Source organism: Pelmatolapia mariae, linkage group LG6 (assembly GCF_036321145.2).
Source record: "Pelmatolapia mariae isolate MD_Pm_ZW linkage group LG6, Pm_UMD_F_2, whole genome shotgun sequence".
Classification (NCBI taxonomy): Eukaryota; Metazoa; Chordata; class Actinopteri; order Cichliformes; family Cichlidae; genus Pelmatolapia; species Pelmatolapia mariae.
The window spans coordinates 32,609,963-32,624,825 of NC_086232.1; the positions used below are offsets into that span (position 1 = coordinate 32,609,963).

Consider the following 14,863-nt stretch of genomic DNA (forward strand, 5'->3'; position numbering starts at 1 on the left):
GTTAACTGACTAGCCACTTTTTTTTTTCTTTTGGGGGACACTTTCTACTTCGAGAATCACCCTTTTTGAGCCGACAACCAGTACAGGGTTGTCACTGCCAACTGAGACATTTGGAAACGTTATTACCTCTTTCTCTCCTTTCTATGTATTCTGCTGCTTCCAGTAACCGCTGGATATTTATTAGCTGAACAGCCGTCATTCTTTCTTGAGGCTTGCTGTGTTGGACGTTGCAATATAGCTTTGAAAGCAGCAGCAACGACCGCTTTTTAATTACAGGGAAGACAGTGCATTGGTTATTATTAAAACTGACGTGTTATATCCTTGTTCCGTGCCTTTGCTGGCTCATGAGCAGCCTTCGCCAAAAGGGAAGGAAAGAAAAAAATCCAGTGTTCGCAAGCTAGCAAGCTACAGCCAATCCTCGCCAGAACTCACTGTTAGAAAAAGAAAGCGTATCAAAATATTTAAAAGTTTCTACGAAACACGATATCAAATTGGATAAAAAAATATGATAAAAACAATATAAAACGTCCCCGAGGGAACCCTGAACCAGCAATGTGCGTGCTGCAGTTCGTTTCCTCTCCTTTCCTGTTTGTTTACTTAGCTGCTCAGCTGAGAGGCGGGGATCCAGCGGCGGGAGAGGCCGGCCTAAGTGCAATGCATTCTGGGAAATCGAGTATTTTGGTGAATATGGTCCATTTTACCTCAAACGCAAACATTCCATTAAGTTCACAATTTAGCCCACCTTCACTGAGATATATATCGATTGGAAAATCATTCATGATTGTAATAATTTTACAATTGCAACTACAACAGGTCAGTGTAAATTAATACATACATTAGGCAGAGTTCCAGTGCACAGATCAACAGAAATTATTTTAGAAATGGTGTGTTTACTATTGTTCTTACAAAGTTTAGGAACGTTGTTGCTCCTTTTCATGACAACGTCATAAATGTATGACAAAAAAACTAATAAATCATTAATTAGAGCTGCTTTTCATATTTAAATTACTAAATATCCATGTAATTCCATATTCTTCCCAGACTACGCGTCCTACAGAAAAGCCCTACAAATCCCATCCTTCACTGGGACAGTAGGCGTGTCTTGGTCGGCTGTAGCCAGGCCCAGCAACACATGACGTTGATATCAAGCGTAACTTCGATTGGCGAAAGGCTTTGACAGGCGGCGAGGGTTGAGCTCGCTTCTAGCCAACCGCAGGAGCCTTGCGCCATGTGGAAGCCAGTGCGACACGCCCCCCAAAATAGCAGGAAGCAAACAATCGAGAGGACTGCTCTCTGTAGAAAATTTCCCACGTTGCATTATTACAGTCGATATCACTTCAAAGGCTTTCGCAGCGCGTTCCATCCAACGTGACCGACCTTTCTGCACGAAAAATGCCGTGCACAGAAAAATGCATATACAAATTCGTCTTTTCGGTCTTTTAAAGTCACGATTTAGATGAAAGCGAAGCCATGAAAATGATCATAAAGAGTCGTTTTTAGTAGTGCATTGACCAGATAACATGTCATTATATTGGATACGTGCCAATCCAATACCCATCTGAATGATCGTGCTTTTTGCAATCAGCCAACTTATCTATAATTACATCATTTCTTATAACGTGATAAACAAGCAAATCATGCAAGGTCGGATATTTTCTAAACAGTCGATTCAACGCCGCGAGCTATAGCCGTGGCGTTTATCTATAAAGTTTCAGTTTGTTTCACCGATCGAGTCTGCGGGGGCACAATGACATCATCCTAAACTGAGTTGGAGGGCGCTGCAATGTGGTCAGATTTATTATAACGGAATCGTAGCCAACATTCACACCCACACACCTAATCATTATGTCATATTGCTTTGTCTATGCAGCAGGGAGGTACAAAAATTACAGATCCCTGTGTTGGGAGTTGTGGAGAGTGACATAGCTCTACACGAAGATAATGCGGATAATGCAGGTAAAAATAGTCCGGAAAATTACGAAAGCTTATATTTTTCCCCTCCCGTAACTGCGATAAGTAAGGTCATCAGTCTGGTGCTCTTTCATATTCTGTGTTTACTGCAGGCAGCGGTGCTTAGTTGAATGAACTCAACCCTTTGTTGTCTGAATCTGTTGACAGTGAAGTCTTTTTTTCCTTCCTGAAATTCAGATGCAAAGGGGAAAAAAGATCAAACGCAGCACACAAATAAAACTCACTTCCGTCCTTCCTCTCGGCGCTCTCAAGAAACCTAGCAGCCTCCAGCAAAACTTGTACATTTTTCAGAAAAGTGTTGATCTGCTCCATGTGGGAGTCTTTGGAGTTGAAGACGTCATTGAAAGGACAACTAGACATCTCGAAATCTTGCTGATCCAAGAGAGACGCATCGGAATCAAAAAAGAACTCCTCACTCTTCAAACTTCTTCTTTGCCTCTCACTTTTGGCCATTTCCCCCCCTCTTAGTTTCCGAGCTTTCTGGCGACGGGCTGAGCGCAATTCGCAGTGAGGCAGCTTCTGGGGGACGCTGCTCTTGTCAGATGGTGTCTCTTTTCTTTCTTTCTTTTCTTTTTTTTTTTTTTATGAATGCAGGGTGTTTAATGTGGAGCAGTGGCCAATGTCAGTAGATGATGGTGCATGGGAAAACAGGGAGCCCGGCCCCTTAGAGTCTAAGGATTCCGCATGGTCCCTGTGCCCGCCCTTGAAGAGAATACAGAATCGTGCATGCATGGACGCTATACCAATGAATCATATTTACATGTCAACATTACATAAGAGTTTCATAATTCTGTTTTACATGGCATCACATTAAACAAAAAGAAGCATAACTTGAGTTTAAATAGCAGTGGCAGGTGTGGGACTAACAGTTTTTATTGTATTCTACTGCTGTTTACAGAAGTCAATCTATGAGAAAGGCATTTAAAACTTGATTTGAAGGTAAAAAATAGTTTTTGTTGTTTTAATTTGTTACAAAGAAGTAGGAAATTATTATTTTCTTCACTGACCATGCTATTTGAGCAAATAAAAAGGTTAAAAAAATAAAATAAACAAGGCTCTGTGCGTGTTTATCATGCCTATACTGTTTTCTCACCAGCATTTTTTCCAGATCTTTATGCCATAGTATACTTCAAACTGAACCTCCCACTGAAAGTTACCATCTGTAAATCCAAACAAAGACCAGTACTGGAGATTACTGGGCTACAAACATGTCTAGTCATGTTCCTGGGTCAATGGCCTAGGATTTCAGAACTCAGCCTTTTTATTAAATATGTTATTATTTATTCCTTTGTATGCTTGTTTCTTTTATAATCAGTCGTGTTGTTTAGCTGCAGTTGCTTTTTGTAGTTGAGTTTAGTTAATTTAGTTGTATCTCCAGGTTTAATTTCCTCTTATTCATTAGTCTCTATGGTGTCTTAGTTCTAGGTGTCAATTGTTTCAGTATTTTCTTGTATTTTGCCTCTTCTGTTCCCATTAGGTTTTGAGTCTTGATTACAGTTTGTTTTCTATAAGCTCTTGTTTTCCCTTTTATATCAAGTTTTCTATATTCTTTTCAGTGACTCACTTCCTGTTTTACTTTGACAGTAAACTAGCTTTTATATTTAGTTTTACTTTCTGGTCTTGTTTTAATTAGCTTCAGCTGTGTCCCCACACCCTCCCATGTCCACGTTTCTTGATTACCTCATGTGTATTTAAGGCCTCAGTTTGACTCAGTTCTTTGTTGCATCATACTGTTTACTTGCTCAGTTTCCTTAGCATATTCCCTGTGTGGCCATTGTAGTCATTCCTGAAGTCTGTAGTGTTCTGTGCCCTTTGTTCTTACAAGTTTGCTTCTAAAGTTTGCATTTGGGTCCCTCACTCTAGACCAAACCACATGTCCCTCAAACTAGCATGTTTATCTATAGCTGGCCATACTGCCTCTGGTTACTGAGTTCTGCATTATGATATCCCTTGGTATTGTTCCAGGTCTTTTAACCATAGTCCAAAACATTACACTGTAGTGAAGTGGGGGATTACAATAATGCTAACTCTTTAATGTTAAAAACATGCATATGTTTGCAGCATTGTAGGCCTGCAAGAAGACAAGCCTAAGATGAATTTACTATAAAAACACGCACAAATTCCCAAATCTGAGCTTTAAAGAGAGGTGAGAAAGAGGAGCTTGAAGAACTGTGTTAGTATAACACTGATCCCGCTGAAATGACAGAAAGGGTAACTAAGAGATAAGTTCTTAGCCTTGATCTTGTGCCATTTTCAGTAGACCTTTAGTTAAGATGTTTTTATACTGCCGCAGAGTCCATTTTGAACCAGAACATGTCGAGGCAGAAGCCTGTATGAAGCCCTGATACACCCCCTCACTTTGCCACTTCAAAGAGCCAGCAGCAGCCCGTGATCGTTTGATGTAAAGTTCACAGAAGCAGAAACTTTAAAGTCCGACACAAGGGGGAATCTCTGAAGGTCCCTCCTTCCCCTGCCCCACCACCTCTTTACCCCCTGTGAGGGGTAGCTATGGACGAAGGAAAGCCATTTGAGAGGGATCCTGATTGGACTTTGAAAGGTGCCAGCGCCAGCACGACAAAATGTGTGGATTTTCAAAAGGGTTTGGCAAAAGCTCTTTGGGATTTCAGGACAGATTTGAACGTTTTAGGTTACTGGGCCTACTTTTGTAGGCTCTGCTTTTCATGCTGTCTTTGCTTCCTGAAGTGCATAGCTCCAGGGCAACTTTTTTGTCAGTGAGCAAAGTGTTTATATAGCAATAGACATGAAAAGTATAGCATGAAAAGCTCTAGACGCAATAATAATATTTTCCTCCTCCGGAAGGTTTGGGCCATTCAGGTCACGTGCACTAGGGAGGCATAAGAGCTGCAAAGCAGAAGGGAGTCATGTGTCCCAGCAGGAAACACTGGTAACAGTGAGAAGGTAAAGACTGAAAAGAGACTATTGCTTAGGGGTACGTATGTCCTGTGACATACTGTTTGAAGCTCCCCACACACAGACACTCAAACCACTCATCTTCTGGCTATTATTGTGATTAAAGGCTACCCCGTGATCTTTACTTTAAAGGTAAAACCTATGACCAAACAAGACGTAGTGAACTATAAACATCAAGAGAAGAGACAGGAACAGAGGTCAGGCATTTTCAAGGAGACACGCTCATTTTTACGAGCCTAAGGAACAAACCACAGCTCATAAATTAGGGGCATTAGGAGAGGCAAGGGACTGTGATAGGAAGTTACTAGTTTCATATAATGGAGATAAAGTTACTAAGAAAAAATATGTAATTAAATTACAGTTACTTAGTTACATAGAACCCCATAGAAAGCATTTAAAGATAGGGCATTATCTCATCATTGGTATTGTCTTTCTTCTATTTTAGGGTCATTATCTTACAAGATAAAGATATATATATAGCTACATATATATAAACAAAGTTAAATGGAAAAAACAGAATTGTCAAAATGTTAGTGATTACAAAATGATAAGATGCCAATATATTCTGCATGGTAAAAGGCTTATTGAATAAAATACTCATTTTGTTGCTTTCCACTTGAATGTGAACTGCCTCTGCCAGTCAAATAAGCGTGCATTTCTCGAAGCAACATGAGTCTGCCATGGCCTGCGACCGGCCAGAGCAGGTGGGTGGGCATGTCGGTGTACAAGAACGTCTTTCAGTACGAGACATTCAATAGTATCTTCCTCCTCAGAACAGGAAAGTGCTCTGAAATGACTCTACGGTGCACAGCTTGTTTACCAGGTGCGAAAATGCTGTTAAATCTGTAACCTTTAGAAGATAGCTCTGCGCCATCGCCTAGTTTAAAACGTCTGCTAGTATAGGAATGCAAATTGACTGAAATATACTAAGTTAGACAACTCAATACTGGAACAATTATTCATTATTTTTTTCATTCATCTTTCACAGAATGACAAAATAACACATTTTAAAAGTAGCACTGGAAAGGGGCTGAGACAGGAAGAGAACATGCTGGCAATGTGCCCAAGTATCAAAATAACTTCTTCAGTGTCTCCTTTGTTTTTTTTTTCCCTATCCCACCATCGCCATACACTGATGAGACAGCAGCATGAGATAGCGCGGTATCCCGACCTTTGCTTCAATGACAGAATGCTATCACTTTAACAGATTGATGAAGCCAGCAATATTACATATTCGAGGTCTTAAAAGGCCTTAAGATGGCAAATTCAGGGAGCATGTTAGCATGCTGACGTTAGCATTAAAAGCTTAAAGTGCCACTGTGAGCCTCAAAGAGCTGCTAGCTAAGTTTTACCTGAGAAATTACTTATGAAGAAGTGTGAACTGCTGACTTTAGTTAGTTGAATGATTCAGGACTAGCATTCTGAATTTAAATGTAGAGGAGCTACAGTGATATGATGATGATGATAAAGTAAATGCAATGATGCAATGATGACAATCCATGATTAAAATTTATGACAAGTAACTACGTTTTCAGAGGATGTGGAAACACTTTGAAGCATATTGAACACTGACGTAATCCCGTTTCGCCTTGGGACAAATTTCAGAGTTTGATTTTGCAGCAGTCATTATGCATCATCTCCGAATCAACGTCATCCGCCGAGTCTCGGTGGACTGAAGTAATATTAGAACACGACCGAATGAAACTCTCAAATCTTTCAAATGCACAACACAAGGAAGCTAAATGCATTGCCACAATAAAGATACACCATAATGGTCTCTCTCACCCCTTATTGCTCCCATGAAAACTCACTGACATTTTCATAAATGTCACCAATTTACATCATTCTCGGAGGATCACTTCTGCTAGTGGTGTTCATGGGTAATTATACAACATCCACTATGTGCACCTCCGCACTCAGGAAGGAAGAGTTGGTGGAGAAGAGGGGAAAAAAACAACATAGAGTAATATAAGGAGGAAGAAAACTGTTAAAATGACAATGTGAGAGTGGAGAGAATATAAACGAAGCTCCTCACAATGAACATGCACGGCCCTCCTGAGTGACACTTTTGTTCTAGCGTTGGGGCTGAGAGATTTAAAGAGTGGCTATTCATACTGCTGACCTTTTTACAGCTTTGTGTTCTTGTCTGGTTAGTTTTCCAAAACACCAGAAGCACCCTTTTGCTTCCCATTCACCAAAGGGAAGCCATTTGACCTCAACCTATACTGCTTCCACACGAGTAAAAGTATAAAGCAAAAGAGAACCGTTTTAGAAGACACACAGTACTCGTGCATGGCTAAAATGCAGAGTGCTGTAAGTATGTCTAATGTAAAGGTACATATGAAATACTAACAATAAAAATACATGATATTTTCTGAGAGTGGTAGGCGAGAACGTGAGTGTGAGCGGAAGTGTAACACTAACCTAAATCAATCTTTTTTCTTTTGTTTTGGCCTGTTGCTGTGGTTAACAAGACCTCTGACAGAGCCCCTCATTCTTAACCTTTGTGTCTCCTCCTCATCAGCCACAATAGGTATTTGTTCTCCATGGGAGGTCAAGCCTGATCACACAAACACTAAATACATGCCGTGCCTTGCTGTCTTTTCCCCCTTCAGAGATCAATTACTGTAATTTATGGGCTCCACGTGAAACAGCTATGGTGGATCTTTACATTAACGCGCGCGCACACACAAGTCAGCAAATCCCGGGCTGAATTGTCGTAGTTACATAACAAATAGCTATCCCTGTGCTTCAGTTATATCTATTTACAAAACTCACTGTGCAAACAGAAAGCCAGCTAGCACAGGTGCCCGTTTATAATTGCTGCCTGCACAAAACATCATCCATCAGATAGAGCAAGTGCTTGTTCAAGGAAAATGATTGGGTGTGGGTGACAAAGCATTTTTTTTTCTCAGGAGCTTCTTCTACTGACCTCATGTTGACACTGCAGGCTATGCTACTGTCAGCGAGCTTATTTACCAAAGGGCCACAAGCTGTGGGGTTCTCTGCTTTGTCAGGGATTTCTAGCCAAGATACTATAGTCTTCCATCAAGATTGCAGTCAGGCCTTTCCTTTGTTTTGCTCAAACCATACAGCCACTGGGGGAAAGCTTCCTGGGTATAATCTCCATTTCAGGATATTTTCAGCCTTTCCTTGTGATACAGTATCAAAACAACACATTATACAGCCCCACCCTAACCTCTTCCTCAAATCAGCAGTGCTGATGCAGCTACTACTACACCTCTCAGTCTCAATTCTCACTTCCTGTCTCAACACTCTTCCCTGGGCACATTTTCACCACATCTTAAAATGCCACTCCTAGAACACACCTGCAGCATTAACAGCACCTATTCCCTCACAAATATGCTGATGAACTGACAACTGGAACGTAAACCTAACAGACGACAGACTAGTGTCTCCCCTCCCAGGGGCAATTGCCCTTTACCTCCTGATGACCATTGTTCGCCTCCGTTCCCAGGCACTGACAACCGGTGACAATAGCCACAGCAGGAAAGTCAGGAAAGTGGAAAGCAAGTGCCCACATGAGAAAATGCATACAAGAAAACAAGTTTACGCATACATCCAAAGATGCGTTGTTGCACATTTTACAGGCAGCATAACAAGAGAGTGAAACAAACAAACTCGGCTGCACGAAGAACTGAAACAAAGGGCAAAATCGGAGTTGTGTGCAAAAACACGCAAAGATGAGGAAGCAACGAAAAACACTGCACAGACATGAATTCAAGCGATGGGAGGGGTGAGATACACAGAATGGCATAGACACTGCTACAAACCGTCCTGTGCAACGCCCTATAAAGTATAGCAGAGAGAAGTCTGATGGTAAATGCTCATTAAGAGTTTAAGGGAATCACATAAAACCTACACAGAGAGTACATACACATGCTCAGTACATACATATGCTCACAGATCTTTTTACCCAGTTAAGTAGAAAGATAGACAAAGAGGCAGAGAGGGGGGAATGACACACTTCCAACATGTTCATTCTCTGCTGTCAGTGAGAACAGGAATGAAGACCAGTGAGAAAATACTTCACATGCTAAGCTGTCATTTATCCACAGGGGCCTCAGACTGCTGTCTCTGCGACTCCACTGGAGGTGCAGCATCGTACGCCCCTGAAGATATTAAAACAACCTTCCCTATAGCCACCCGCCTTTACAGTGCTTCTCTGATGTGGGATGTTGCCAAATTATCCAGGGGGACCTTGGGGCAGTGTGTCTCCTCTGCAAATTAGAGAGTAGAGACAGCTAAGGAAGATCAGAAAAAGAGGGTGTGCGCGGGACAGAGAGAGAATGAGAAAGAGACTGCGGAATCAAAGAGCTAATGACTTGCATAGGAGGGGGGACATAATGGGACTCGAGCAAAACAAGTCGATGGAAAAACAGGACGAGAAACAGGAAGAGACATGACCTCATCCTATGTTCCTTGTTTAGCCTGATTATACTAGTAAATGGCAAAATAGCATTAATTTGTGCTCTCCAGCAGGTGCTACTGGAATCTTAGTAGTGATGACTCCCTCCTGGTCACTTCCTAGAAACCATCCGTGGGTTTCTAGGGACTGCCAACTACATTCTGTTTCTTTTGTGTTATATAAAGTTAACACAGAAAAAACTATTATTTCTTTCACTTTTGTTCAAATTGAAACAATCATAAAAATTCAGTTTATTCCAGAAATGAACCTAACAGTGTTTAAATTGATAATTGTACTTTTACTGACGATGCAAAGCCCACTCTTTGTGTATTGGTTTATTAGTTTCTTTATGTGTTACTCAAACAGTAGGTTGATTACAGATTCTTTGCCACAGTGGTAACCAGTGACTTCTCACCCACATTATCCTTTAAATACAGAATTTTCCTTTCCAATGATGAAGATATTATGGCATAAATATCAGGCACAGACAATACATGTATCACTCTCCTCACATCATACATCAAACACATCCTCCAACTTTGGCGATTTATTTAAGCTCCAAAATGTTCTTATGTCTCCTTCTGAGAGCCACCTGTTGGCTCAGGAGGGATGTTTTACTCAACACTCCCTAATCTGTAATTTGATCATGTATTATGACATGTTTTTTGTTACTGTTTCTTTATCAATGTATAATTGAAAAAACGTTTTTGTTGCATATGGCAAGTAAATTATCATCCACAAAAAACGTTCCAGCGTCGTTGATTATCTAAAATGTTGCCTGTAGATTATAACCTTTATCCTGGTTGTCGTTAGTTTATATATTAAAACACTACGAACACCACATGCATTGTCTAATTCCTCCAAAACAGGAGGAGCAGTTAACACCATTGCTCTCATCTTTCCTGCAGCTGTAGATGAGTAACCTCAGATCCCTGGAGAAACCAGACGATGGCACGCACTCAAAGATGCTAAAGGAGAGGTGGGAAAAGGAGCCAGAGGAGAGAAGAAAAGCAATGAGAAAACAGTGAAGGAGGCAGGGGAAGGCATGCTGTGGGAATCCTCTTTCTGTCATTTTCACGCTGATTTCCTGTTGTCACTGCTCTGGTGTCCTGTCCCAGAGGAAATCCTCGATTCCTTTTCTTGCACATCCCACAATTCTCATCTTTGGTTGTGTTTATTTCCCTGCCTGGTCTGCTAAATGCATCTTTCTTTTGGGTTTAATACCTGTGGTAATTTCGTCTGAATTCATATCTGGCATTCTCAGGTTCTGTGTCAGACGATCCAGTTTCATTTATAGAGCACATTTCCAACAGGGAAGCTGAAGAGATATAAGCATATCCAATGTAAGGGTGAAAAGAAAAAGGAAAAAGGGTTGACATTGATTATTACATGTGTATGCTAAATCTGACCTTTCTGTTTATAAAATCCATCTCACGTTTACTGATCAGATGAGCTGTCCATGCTTGAACAAGTGACTGGTCTGATAGCATCAACACAGCATATCTTGTCTTCACATACTTACCCTTATTTTTTGTTTTTTGTGTTTTCCCTTCTTTTCTTCGTACTTCTCCACCTTCCTCCCCCCGGGGTCTGTCTGTGAATCTCCTCCATTCCCTCCCCTCTCGTCTGTTTTGTGAGGCTGTTGGAGGGTGGGGAGGGGGTGCAGTCTGGCTGGGTGTGCCGCCTGCGAGAGGAGCAGTAACCTTACTTTGGGTCTTTGCTGATTTCATTATTTTCATTATTGGGAGACTTCCACCATGGCAATCCCATTAGGATAAGACGGAGCCCAGCAGGAGAGGGCACGCTGCCTGGGGGTGTCAGTCTGTGTGTGTGTGTGTGTGTGTGTGTGCACGTGTGTGTGCGTGTGTGTGTGTGTGTGTGTGTGTGTGTGTGTGTGTGTGTGTGTGTGTGTGTGTGTGTGTGTGTCCCACAGGATAAAACACAGAACTTAAGCATGGCTGTATTTAGCCAGATTGCCAGGGGTTTAAAATGGTAAATGTTTCAGTTTTGAAATTTGTCAGTTCAGTTGCTTCGTATAAAAGATAAACTGCTTTTGTTATTCTTTAAAATTAGCAACACAAATATGTAATAACTTAGGATTTGAATTACTGAGTTCAGTCAGGCATGGTGAAGCCCAAAGTTAGCAGGCAATTTTCAGTGAGTTGACATAAATGAGCATCACTATATTTACTGACATTTTGTTATACTGTCAGCTCACAAACAGTTAAATGATGTTTTCAAACTGAACTGGCCAAGTAAGGCTGGAAGCAACTATAAAAGTGATGCAGATAGTTTGCATGAATTTGCTATGCAGTTCTATATGAATTAATTAAAAGCAACAGTTGCCTCAAGGTGCTTTATATTGTAAGGTAAAAATCCTATAATATCAGAGAGCAGCCAGATGATTTGCTATGACCAAGCACTTGGTGACAGTGGGAAGGAGAAACTCCCCATTAACAGGAAGAAACTTCCACCAGAACCATCTGCTGCACAGAGAAAGAAAAGAGAAAAAAGGAGAGCAAAGGGAGATAGGACAAAGTACAGGCTATAGTTAAGAAAAGATGCAATTCACTGAATTGCAGTAATGCCCTATAAATGCCTGAGCTTGGGGATGAAGAGGTGAGTGGAAAAGAAGTGCTTATTAGTCTATTGCAGTGCAAACTGAGGCCTGATTTAGAATTCTTTGAAGATCTTTGTAGAGCCTATAATGTAACCTGTGCTGGCATTTATGCTTGTTCTGGTTTATTAAGTATTAATTACCATGTCATCCTGTGCCAGTGTTTTATATGCAGTACCAGCTGACAGAAAAAAAATTGCTGGGACTTTTTTCCTTATTGGTTTATATCCAAACAGGAGAGGGACCTGATAGACAAAGGCTCTGCCTCCTACTCCGCTTTTACACACTCTAAAAGAACCACAAGTCAACCTGTAAGCAAAGCCCTCTGTTGGGATGATGATATCACTGAATTCTGTTCACATGAAATAATCCATAAAAATACACCTATATTTATATACATCTGCATATACTATATTAAGCTCTTAATCATCATTCTATGTTCTGTCATTTCATGGTAATAGCTAATTATATATATATAGTTTTTAAATTTCATTTATTTATTATATTTTTTCAGTCTGTTCACTATGCCTTTTTTGTGCCCTAATATACGTACGACATACATAAATTCATCAGATTTAATTTTGTGTTTTCTCTACACGTGACTTATTTGTATGTAAGCAAATCTGTAAAACAATTCTATGTAGAAGTCCAATACAGGGATACAGAGCCAAAGCATTTTTAGTTGCTGGAACATCTCTCAATAAAATCCAGTATTTGATTTTGAAAGATGACACATAAAGGTACCAAGTGAGAGTGAGAGCTAGAACAACTCCAGTGATTTTGTCACGCTGCATTCTTATGTAAATCACAGAGACACACAGACCTGCACATTCAAAGAATGTGTTACTGGAATCCTATAGATTGCACTTCCTACTATTATTGTGCATTTAAATGGAATGGAAGAACAAGGAAGCAAAATATTGCTGAAATGTTCAGCCGTCTGTTTTGTTCCCTTGCCTTTTTACTAAGCCGTTCACATTTCAGACTTGTTTTACAAATCCATCAATCATCTGGGCATGAACTGGAGGGGGACAACAGGGGTTTTAGTTCAATGATTAGATAAAACTCTCAGTCTGTTCAATATGATGCCTAAAGAAACACTAATCAGAGTTTTCTCTTCAGTGCAAAGCAATACTTTTTGTTTTGCTTTTTCTTTAGCGGATGACTGAATTACTCCTGGCTGGCACAGTAGCTGAGGTGTAGCTCAGTGTTTTTAATACTTCTGTGAAAACTGCAGACACTTGGCTACAATCTCTGTAAGAAACAGTGCTTCCATCTCTGTCTCTAAGTCTAAATGAGGCCCTTAAGAACCATAAGATGACAGAAAACAACGCACATACTCATATGGCTTAAGGAACGGTCTGTGACCAAGTGTAAGGCTAACGCAATGAACACAGTGAACTTTCACCTGGAGTAACACCAAAAGGTGAGGGCTATGATTTTCCTGCCATGTCTCAGAGGCCTACAGTCAGGAGGAGTCCTCCAAAACTCTCCAGTACTACTCCACTTCTACAACAATTATTTTTTAGGGCTCAATGGCTGCAGTTAACTTGCTACATCAGTAAAAGGCTTCTGATAATGATCAATCCATATTATATACAGTAGCACTGTATCTGGACTGAAACTGCTTTATTCTATTGCTTTGATTATTAATTCTAGTTTATAAATATAATTAATGGTAGAAATCCAGTTGATCATGTACCTTATTGTCCAATTAGTTTTAAAAACAGTGTGCATGTTTGACTAACATACAGCTAGGTCTGCAAACATTTGGACAATGACACAAGATTTGCAGTTTTTTTCCACAGAACATTACAACAGTGGACAGCCATTTTTACATGCCCATGCTCTGCCTGGCCTTTACTGCAGTCACTTCCCATTGTTGCAAGTTTACGGCTCTTTCTGCATTATTTTTGTCTTTTCTAAGTGAAGACATGCTCTACTGGGTTGAAATAGGATGACTGACTTCACCATGGACCCATTTCTTTGCCTTAAGAAACTTTGGGGTTTCACAGCAGTTACAAAAACTTGGTGTCCAAATACTTATGAACCTAACTGTAAAGTCTACTTAATGTAGAAATGAATAACTGTACTCCATAGTACTGTACAGGTTTCAAAGGAGTGTGGTGAGTTGGATCTGCTGATGCGTAAGATTTCTTACTACACTGTAAATTAAAACGCTGACTTCACAAATCCTATTGGGATTATTTAACAGTTGTTACCAAGCGTTTAGAAACAACTGATTACAGTCTGTGGCTCTTACAGTTTTTTAGCTTGATGTGCAAAAAAAGCTAAATATTCTTCAAGTAGTTTGTATAATCTTACAAAATCTGGTCACACACAGTGCACTAATCTCAAAACAGGATCACTGGGACTTTACAGCTAGATAAAATATTGCAAGTCTTGGTTAGATCAGGAGTTTTTGTAGTTCGCACCAGACCCTGTAATGGCCTGTGGCACAAACAGACCCTTGAACACATGACTGCAGCTTCCAAATTCTAAAATAAGTCTAACATTTCAGTGTCACTGTAAGTAAAATACATGACCTTCTTGCCATAAATTTGGTGTTAAACGAAACCTGGATCACGCAGGTTATCAGAGATGTATTTACCATTCTTGCTGTGTTACTCCAGCCTGAGAAAACCTACGATTGCATGGACTTGAAAACAAGCTGATGAAAGAGGAGTAATGCAGTTGGACGTAAGACCACAACATGCTTTTTGTTGTGTTTTTGGTAACCATAGAGATTGGGATCAAGTGTCACTACTAACCACAGTCATCAATCCTCGTGAGGTTTTTTTTTTTTCCATTCCCGTAGGGTTAGGTAATGTGTTTAACTGATACTTAATTTTGCCCAGCAAGACCTGAAATCAAAAAGCTTTTGTAGATGTTCCAAATCATTTGATTAATATACT

At 40.3% G+C, this 14,863-nt stretch overlaps 1 protein-coding gene across 2 annotated transcripts in view; it reads right to left on the reverse strand.

The window, feature by feature from the left end:
• Positions 1-2,533, reverse strand: part of mxi1 (max interactor 1, dimerization protein) — a 31,721-nt gene extending 29,188 nt beyond the window's left edge. The window contains exon 1 of one of the 2 annotated variants that reach the window (XM_063476610.2): positions 2,196-2,533. In XM_063476610.2, coding sequence (XP_063332680.1) covers positions 2,196-2,424 — 229 coding nt within the window. In that variant the 5' untranslated portion in view covers positions 2,425-2,533. Of the gene's footprint in view, positions 1-126; positions 579-2,195 lie in introns of those variants that run through there. The other variant, XM_063476611.1, reaches the window with a different exon arrangement.
• Between the last annotated feature and the right edge of the window lie 12,330 nt (positions 2,534-14,863).